General features: G+C 35.5%; 1 protein-coding gene across 1 annotated transcript; it reads left to right on the top strand.

Annotated features, from left to right (window-relative positions):
• The first annotated feature begins 654 nt into the window (after nt 1–654).
• LOC135639466 (calcium/calmodulin-dependent serine/threonine-protein kinase 1-like) lies at nt 655–8,535 on the top strand. Its single transcript, XM_065153231.1, has 11 exons — nt 655–1,718; nt 4,797–4,927; nt 6,013–6,054; nt 6,176–6,284; nt 6,446–6,524; nt 6,636–6,932; nt 7,015–7,127; nt 7,328–7,435; nt 7,527–7,589; nt 7,690–7,857; nt 8,043–8,535. The coding sequence occupies exons 1-11, from the start codon at nt 1,245–1,247 to the stop codon at nt 8,178–8,180; spliced, it is 1,722 nt and encodes a 573-aa protein (XP_065009303.1). The 5' UTR covers nt 655–1,244; the 3' UTR covers nt 8,181–8,535.
• The last annotated feature ends 1,613 nt before the right edge of the window (nt 8,536–10,148 follow it).

Genomic DNA, 10,148 nt, shown 5'->3' with positions numbered 1-10,148 from the left:
GGCTGATGTGAATTATTTTTGACTTATCTTCAAAAAAAAAAAAAAGGATAGAATAATGAGACAGAAGTGTTGTAAACCTATTGGAGAAATATCGATCTCGATTTAATTAAGAACCGGTCAAACTTAATTAGATTTTCATAGAAAACCCAAAGTGATATTTTTCATCCTCGTTAAAGAGTTGGTTTCTCGAGGAAATGGGTTCGACTTAATTCAGAATTATGTTTAAGAATGATCGTAGGTCATTTGACTTATAAATCTGATATCGAATTATGGGTCGATGACAATATTACTGATATAATATCTATATGAAAATTAATTGAATATTGATGTGTCAAATTGTATATGTCAATAGTTATTTTGAAAATTAAAATTATTATTAATGTTCATATACACAAAATAAATATGTATATCCATTAAAGTACTAATTTTTTTAAAAAAATACACTTACTTTTCTAAGTTTGCATATAAAATGAGTAGTCAAACAACTTTCAAAGGAGTGACATATATACATAATTTAAATATTTGTAATTTTTTTAATATAATATTTGAAATAATATATATGAAAATTTCAAAGGATAGTTATGCACAACTATTCTTATTTATGGGCAGCTAAATGACAGGCTGTGAGTGAGACACAAAACCCAAACTACCAATGTTTTGACATGGTAGCAATTCCTCCCGCATGACAGAACACAAGGCAAAGGAGCTGAAAAAGGCAAAGGAAGAGAAGGATTCCTTCACCTCCTTTCCTCATCTTCCATGACATTCCTTTTCCTCCTCCACTTCCCACCCTCTCTCTTCAACACCTTCCACCTTAAGCAAAGACCGCCATGCCTCGAAGGTCTTTGAAGCCTTTGTCCACTCCAGTCCATTGCTGATCCCTTCCTTGCTCCTCACTTGTTGGTGCCTCCCATCTATCCGAAATATTCCTCCTTTCCTCCTCTCTGCCCCTAAAAGTTGCATCTTTCCTCCAATTTCCTCCCTTCTGTCCCCCATCTCTCCCAAAGCTTGTATTTTTCCTTCCTTTTTGCTTCTTTGCTAATCCTTGTTGGTTGTGAATCTTAGTCTTCTCTTGGGATTGCTGGTTTTTGTCATCAAGATGTTCCTTTGAGTGCCGACAACTTCAGTCTGCTGTCCAATTTTTCGGTATTATGTTTCTTTGGATCATGGAATTTGGAACTCGATTCTAAAGTTCGGTCTTTGGCAAGTTTGGATCTCGTTTCTGTCACTGGGTCTTGGTTTCCATGGGTCTTTGCCATGGAAAACAAATCCAAAGCCCTGAAATCCAGGAAGAGATCCCCAGCATTGAGGAACCTTCTGAGGTTCCAGGGATCCCCAGGCAACCCAAGTTCCCCTTCTACAGCCCGAGCCCCCTCCGAGGTTCTTACAAGGACTCACCGGCCAATACGAGTCTGAACTCAACACCACTGCGGTTCCTCAAGCGGCCGTTCCCTCCTCCATCGCCTGCGAAGCACATTAAGGCCCTACTTGCTCGCAGGCATGGTTCGGTGAAGCCAAATGAGGCGTCGATCCCCGAGGGGAGCGAGGTTGAGCTTGGCTTGAATAAGAACTTTGGATTCTCGAAGCAATTCTTCTCGAAATTCGAGCTTGGCGAGGAGGTTGGGCGTGGGCATTTCGGTTACACTTGCACCGCGAAGGAGAAGAAGGGAGATATGAAGGGAGAGGAGGTGGCCATCAAGGTTGTTCCGAAGGCAAAGGTTGGTGTTTTATGTATCTTGATGTCTGATGATCTTGGTCTTTTCTAGTGCATAGACTTTGTACCTAAACATATTCATTTTTGCTTGCCATGTTTTACCGACAGTCTTGAAATCGTATATATCATGCCTTCTCTTGGCACTATCGATTGATTGATTTGTGAATATGTGATGGTGAACATGGTCAACAATTTCTAATAGAAGTTCAAACCGTTCCTATAAATTTCTTAAAATCTTGTCATTGTCTTTGCAAAATTCATTGTTACTTATTTTCTTTACTCTACAGTTACTATTTTTGTGATTTTATCATAATCATGACATATATAGTATGCTTAAATAAAAAAAGTTGTTATTTGTTGCTGTCTATCTTGATGTGCATTTTCGTTTCTTTTTTGCCGATGCATATCATTTGAGTGTTTCCTTTTCTCTTGGTATAATTCGTTTCTTTTTTGCCGTTGCTGTTTCCTTTTCGTTATTTGTTGCTGTCTATCTTGATGTGCATTTCTCTTGGTATAATTCATGAATGCTTATTAGTATCTATAGTTTCACAGTTTATGATGTTACAATAGCTAATTTCTAATAAACTTTCTAAAAACGGACGTCCCCAGTACATGAGGCTCCCGCCAATGCAGGGTCTGAGGAGGGTCAATATACGTAGCCTTACCTTTAGATATTTAAGGAGGCTGTTTCTGTGACTCGAACCCTGGTCTCTCAGGTTGCATAGGAGCAACCTTCTAATGAATTGTCTACTGTTTAAAATATTTTTACTATCTGACCAGAATATCTGGAAATGGTTTGTTTCTGACGTAGTCGTGCTGGATATTTTTGACATGTTATTGAATATAAAATATAAAGAAGGCTGTTCTTCTCTGCACTATCAATCATAATTAATATAAAAGTTTAAAAATGGCTTAGATGTTCTTGCAATATTTTTTATATCTATTACATGATATATACCATGTCTGAATTATCTTTATGCTACACCATTCTAGTTTATTATTGGTTTATACAGTTTTCTTGTTCTTAGATTCCTTTGGTTTGAACTTACAATATTATGCTCAAATATTGCTTTTCAGGTTCCTAGATACTATTAACAATTTGATGTACTAACATACATTTTTTTAACATGCATCCGATTAGCCAGTAACTCGATGTCCCTTTCATGACGTGGTCCAAAATGTTTAAGCATAAATTATTAGTAATGAGCCCATGTAACCTCATATACCAATGCAGCCTATCTGTGTCTAATTGGGTATACAAGTTTTCCTGCTTAAGGTCTGACGTCCTTTTGAAGGTAACAACTTTGGCCCAAATTCAATCTTTAGGGATCTGATGCGGGTCTAGCTTGTAGAAACCCCATTCTGTCACATGTTAACCCACATGGAGTAGCCTGCAGAGTTGCTTCAATCACGATTATCATGACCCATCTTGAAAGACTCTAACTCAAATGGGCTTCCAACATGTCTAAATTGCCTATGCGCAGTTGCTTCTAGTAAAGCCCATTTAACCTTATTCGCCATCATAATCCACCATCACTTTGTTGTGTATCTAATTGTGGCTTCACATTTGCAGCATCTTTCTGTATGTTGTCAATCGAACATGGAGTTTTAAGAAAACCTTTGTTTATTTAAACTTATATTCAAATGCTTGATATTTTACTTTGTTTCATTATATAAACCCAAAAATCGTGTTAATTGTCCAATGTTTCAAATCTATTAATTTTAGCAAACTATGGATTATGATTGGCTATATGGATTATCATTCATCTCTTATTCGATACATGGTAATTGATAAATTTTGATGAAGGTATATGCAGTTCCTGTTGTATAGGAGCTTTGTTGTTCATGCCCTTCAAATTAGGTCAAGAAAATACAATAAGTTGATGAGATGAATTTCTAAAAAGTGCAGTCTGGAGAATAATATGATTTGGTGAAATTTGAACAGTGATAAGATGTTCCCCTTTTTGCATTTTGGGAATCTCTCTTCCAATAAATGAGCTCCTAGGTTCCATGTTCTATTGGTATTTTATTGCCAACTGGCATTTTATTCCAGGATCTCCAAATGTGCATTTCTTTTACTTCTCTACTTATTTTAGGGATCTGGATAATTTTTCTAAGAATCACTGCTTGGAAAGAGAGTGGAAACTGTTGTTGTCCTGTCATGCACTTGATAATTTTGCATGATCTTCTTCTGGCACTAGGTATGTATTTTACATAATCTGTGTGCAAAATAAGATTTCACATTTTTTTTCCAACCCACCGGACTGTGCTTTTGGAAAGGATGAAGATTCAAAAAGGTAAATGGCTTCACAGTTTCTACAGTGGAAGCTGTTGTTGCCCTTTCATATGCATGAATAACATGCATTCTCCTCAAAATGATACTAAGACTGTTTTTACATGGTCTATATAGTAAAACGTTTTTCATAAATTTTCCCTCTGACATTGGATTGTCTTTGAAAGAATAAAGATGTAAATTATGTATGTGCAAGTAGCACATATTCTCTCTTTCATCAATCAGCTTTCTCATGCATCATGGCTTTCGATATAAAGATGTACAGTAAGAGCAAGTAGCACAGATTCTCTGTGTCTGACCACTTTAGTCATGCATGCTAACTTTAAACAAGGAAAGATGAAAAGCATGTAAGAAAAAGTAGCACAGATTCTCTTTATCTAAATCAATCACTTTATCATGCATGCTGGCTTATACAACTCGGGTCAGACTTAGGAAATACATGAATGCAGCTTCCTCTTTTAGTTAATTGTCATTTTGTGTATGATAATATTTTGTTCTGGTTGTTTGGGGCTTGGGGCTTTTGACTAGGTTGTCCCTAAAAAACAAAATGGCGAAACAGGATTTATGTGATCCACCCTCGATAGCGGGGCCAAAACTTGTTATTGCAATCTTTTGTTGGATGACTCATCATATTGCCTTCCTATGATACCATGGTCAAGAAATTTTCTTGGGTATGTTTACTCAGTAAATAGAACTTGAATAATGTCGCATAATTGTTCAATTCATGTACATAGTTTAGTAGAAAATGCAAGCATCCTCAGCCCAGTCATGTGTGTGAACACTTTGCAGATGACAACTGCTATTTCTATTGAAGATGTGCGAAGAGAAGTGAGAATATTAAATTCTCTCACAGGACATAGGAATCTAGTGCAGTTCTATGATGCTTATGAGGATGAAGATAATGTGTATATTGTGATGGAGTAAGTGTATGCTTCTTTTCACACTTTAAAAATCTAGTGTTAGATTCATTCATCTTGTTGTGGAAATCTAGGGGGCATTCATTTTGGCAGTGGCACAGGGACATGCATGCATAGTCATGAGAACAACTTACTTTATATTTCAGAAATTCTCTTATTGGATGAATAAGACAGTAGTCAGCTAATTAACTTAATATGGCCTTTAACTTGTTGTTCCTGAGATTTGTTTAGCTGTCCAATATTTGTAACTTCTGATATAGTAGGTGAAGATATCACCTTTTTGGATTAGCAATATCTAGATATTATCAAAATTAGAGCATTTTGCTGGTGAGAAGTTTACTTAGATATTATGATTAAAGAATTAGCATGGCAATGATAGAAATCAACATTTTCATTATAAAAGTTGGTGTTGTTTAACTTCTTAAAATTAATTCTCCATTGGAACCTACCGCTGTATTTGCTATAATTCCATTAGTATAACAACAGACAGGGCCTCATGAAATATTCTATTTTCAAAAGCCACGGTGCTAGGTTTATCATTGTGTATATATGTCTTCAAATTTGATTTCATACTTATGTTATATAAGGGTACTTTCTGAAGATATAAAATTTTATTTATCCTTTTCCTGATATTATATTTTGTATATTGTTCTTTCGTGTTACTTGTAGATGTCATCTGGGAAACAATTAATTCACTACTATGTAAGCTGAGCCATCAATCCGAAGGCTTTCTTCTGTTACCTTTATAGGGGACTGTTCGATAGAAATCCTATTCAAGTTGCATGCAAATGACTTCCGGTTCCCTTTCATCTTGCCTTCATTATGCAACACACTGGCATATAATATAATTAATTTGAGTATAAATCAAATAGGCATCACAACATGGCTAGTTAATAAATTTTCGATTTGGTAGCTATAACATATTGGTACTCCATGTTGCATTGTAATGCTTATAGAGACTGACTGCAAAGTGCAAAACACATGCCCAGAGGGAGCATAGTCTCAATTACTGTGTATAGCTCATAAACTATAAAGCTATCTGGGCCTTAGATCAATTGTACTTATAGAACTGACTCTATTTGCAACAGGTTATGCAAGGGTGGTGAATTACTAGAAAGAATTCTCTCAAGGTGCTTCTATATTTAGAATTGAATCTGTCAATTGCCTTTCTGAGGATGTTGGTGTTGAGATGATCTCTTCTGCAGACTGGGATGAAATTTGGTCAGTGATAATCATTTTTTTTATTTATAGGGGTGGGAAATATTCAGAAGACGACGCAAAAGCTGTCATCTTCCAAATTTTGAGTGTCATATCGTTTTGTCATCTTCAAGGTGTTGTTCACCGAGATCTCAAGCCAGAGGTAGTTGCTTCATCAAACTGAAATATCTTAATTTTTCAAGTCGTGATTTCTAAATTTGACAAATGTGGTATAATGATTTTGTGATCATTTAGAGTTGTGAGCTCTCTCCATGTGTCTAACTCATAATTTAGGAGACTCATGTTTGTACTTTGTTGATCTAGAATTTTCTTTTTCTAACGAAGGACGAGAAGTCTACCTTAAAGGCCATAGATTTTGGCTTGTCAGACTTTGCTAAGCCAGGTTGGTCTGATAAAATTATTCTAGCAGGCCGTTAATTCTTTGCTTCCAGATGTTTCGTAATTTTTAATTTCAGTTTGTAAAAGAATGATGTTAACACCACTGATCCTACAGACGAGAGATTGAATGATATTGTTGGAAGTGCATATTATGTGGCTCCAGAAGTTCTTCATAGATCTTATGGAACTGAGGCAGACATGTGGAGTATTGGTGTAATTGCATATATTTTACTCTGTGGAAGCCGCCCTTTTTGGGCCCGCACGGAGTCAGGTATATTTCGAGCAGTTCTGAAGGAAGAACCAAGTTTTGATGAAGCTCCATGGCCTTCTTTGTCTTCTCAAGCTAAAGATTTTGTTAAAATATTGCTGAACAAGGACTTCCGCAAGAGAATGACTGCAGCACAGGCCCTTTGTAAGCTCCTCATTATCTCGATACTGTTAAGAAAAACGGAATAAGCCAGTTGATAACTAGAAATCTGATAAACTGACCTTAGGTCATCCTTGGCTTTGGAATCCTGAAGAACTTAAGATCCCTCTGGATATTGTAGTGTATAAGCTTGTAAAAGCTTATATATGTTCTTCTTCTCTAAGGAAATCAGCATTGAGGGTATGCTTCCTCTACTTATTTTAAAATGAAGAAATTGATATCCCTCGTATCTTTTCTGTCTTGTCACTGTGCACCATTTTAGTTTCTCTGCATTTCGTTTCTCTGTGTACCATTTGTTGTTCTGCATCCCACACAGAAAAGAGCATATACAACAGATAACTGCTTTTTCTCTAATCTATTGGTTGTTTTGTATGTGACAGGCTCTTGCGAAGACCTTGACAGTAGATCAGCTCTATTACCTGCAAGAACAGTTTTCTTTGTTAGGGCCAAACAAGAGTGGCTATATCTCGCTTCAAAATTTTAAGATGGTTAGTTCTTTTTTTTTTTTTTTCCACTTTTTCTGAAATGAGCACAATCTTTCTTTCCCATGAATATTTATATTTGTTCTCACTTTTTCAGGCCTTGTTAAGAAACTCCACAGATGCAATGAAGGACTCGGGAATTCTTGATTTTGTTAACATGGTATTCCTTTTCAGAATCATTCTAATTAGCTTAAGAAAATTCTTTCTGATACAATTACAAATCCTAATAATTCTTCCTCCATTGGTTGTTTCGGACTCAGGTGAGTTCTCTTCAATACAGAAAACTAGATTTTGAAGAATTTGCTGCTGCAGCCATAAGCGTACATCAGATGGAAGCATTGGATGCTTGGGAGCAACATGCTCGTCATGGTTATGAATTCTTTGAGAAGGATGGGAACAGGCCTATCATGATTGAGGAACTTGCATCGGTACGAATCAAATATAATCACATGTCCAAAAAACAATCTACGTTGGTATTCCCAACTGTTCCTTGTCGACTGGGCATTGAAATCTTGATTCAGCTGCAACAATTTTTTCAAGCACTCTTAAGAACTAGCTCTTGTTATTCTTTGCAACTTCTATGATGTTATTGATAGTTATGCGCTTGCCACAGGACCTTGGGCTAAGTCCATCAGTTCCGGTTCACGTTGTTCTCCAGGACTGGATAAGACATTCTGATGGAAAACTCAGCCTCCTGGGATTTGTTAAACTTCTTCATGGTTTTTCTTCACGCACAATTCCAAAAGCTTAGCATAGTTCAAGGACAAAGATGTGCAGCAACGGCTTATGGCCTAAAGATTCGAGGAAAGTAGATACAAGACAATCCATACATGTGCCGAATCGAGTTAACTGAGTAGGGCAGATGAACCAAGACAGCAGCAGCTGCATGTGGTGATACATTCGGTAACTTACTCTTTCATAAGATGCTTTTTGTTTAGCCATGTCTATGGTTAGCATGTTGATGTTGTTAAGAAGAACGTACAGACGAAAATAGCAACATGTAACTTGAGGAGGCTGAAAGGAATTGAGGCCTCCAAATAGGGTTCAATAACTTGTAGTACACGGTCTTTTTAATCCGAATAAGATCCTCGGGCTGTTAAATGTGATGAGAAGGATTGTGATTATCAGGGCTTAAAATACTGTCCTTCAAATTTTTCTCCAGACATGAAAGAATATGTACTTCTAGTCTTCTACAATGAATCCTTCCAGAAGTCCCTTGGTGTTTCTAAATGTGGTTCAAGCTATAAAATTGCAGATACTATCTGATTGATTGTTGCTTAGTTGACAGTTTCTCCAAACATATTTCATTTATGGTTTTGGCCTCTTGATGTCAGTCACATTGAGAGTGGTGAATCCACCACCTTGATGATAAGCACTTGGAAAACTTATGGGGGTTGAGTTAGGTTCTTCTTCAATGTCTAAGCATTGCTTTTTATCACACTTTGAATTAAAATGAATAATATCCAAAAACAGCTTAGATTTTGATCATATGACATCTCAAGTTAGAATTACCGTATAAATTTCATCTGCATTTCATATTAGAGGGTGTAAGTTCAAGGTTTGAGTGCTTAGATGCTAATAGTAGTATTAGAATCAAGAATGCTTAATTGAGATGTCGAACTCACTATTAGTGATGGGTTTCTCCCCACGGAAGAGCATTCTTTCTGAAGATGATATGCAGCTGATAGATACTTTAGAAACAATCATGACTTATTACATAGATTCAGAAGAATTGTTCTTCCAAGCTCATCGGCGTATGAGCCTACTCGAAGCTTAGGAAACAAACATACGAGTAAATTGCAGTTCAATAAATACCGCGACTCACATTTTGCTTAAACTGAGAATGGTAAATGCAGATGAAATTTATAAAGTTGGGTGACATTATGAGATTGTTCTAAAGGTAAAGTGACATGCTTTTTAATTGAATGAATGGATGCTAATTCCTAATGTTTGGTACTCAACGTACTCGATTTGCATCAAAGATTCCAACTTTTGAGTAGAAAGTTGATGCAAAGATGACTTGCTTTCGAAGACAACTATGTGTAAACCATTGATATCTTTATAAATCAATCTTAATCTTTATTAATTTTGATATGAAACTAATTAGAAGTGCTATGGGTTAACTAGTCAATAACTTTGTTTGGTCTAAACCATTAATTAAAATAGTTTAAATAAAAATTAATATAATATACTCATCAGATCTTTATAAGTTAATTTTAACTATCCATTTTCGATGTTAGACTAATTGAAAATGTTACCGACAAGATTTATTTCAAATTAGAATAAATTTATATCCATCCTTTCCAAGGCAGCCATCCACCCAAAAACAACATGCTCTCTTTCAATACTCTTCCTCGGGTGGGGTAAAGGAGATAGGAAAAAATATAAGACTATACTTTAGAGAGAGAATAATCTATTATTATTATTATTTTTGAATGTCGATAGTCGATCGATCAATAAAGTAAGGATTCTTATGAAAAGATTATTTATGCACTTTTAATTTAAATCTTTCTTGTTATTTATTCTATTGGGTATTTAATTTTTGGCTCCCCATCGTTTCTCTCTCATGTCTTTTCTTGTATCAATATTCTTACTTAAGTAATTAAATTATATATTCATTTTTTATTTTTAAAGATTATCATATATGATTTAATTTAAATAAAAATATATATTCATATATATTGGTTGGTTGATGATATTATTTTCATCATATTCTATA

The sequence above is a fragment of the Musa acuminata genome, chromosome BXJ3-6 (assembly GCF_036884655.1).
Source record: "Musa acuminata AAA Group cultivar baxijiao chromosome BXJ3-6, Cavendish_Baxijiao_AAA, whole genome shotgun sequence".
Classification (NCBI taxonomy): Eukaryota; Viridiplantae; Streptophyta; class Magnoliopsida; order Zingiberales; family Musaceae; genus Musa; species Musa acuminata.
The sequence above is the reverse complement of the archived record's forward strand: the minus strand, read 5'-3'. Positions and strand labels throughout refer to the sequence as shown.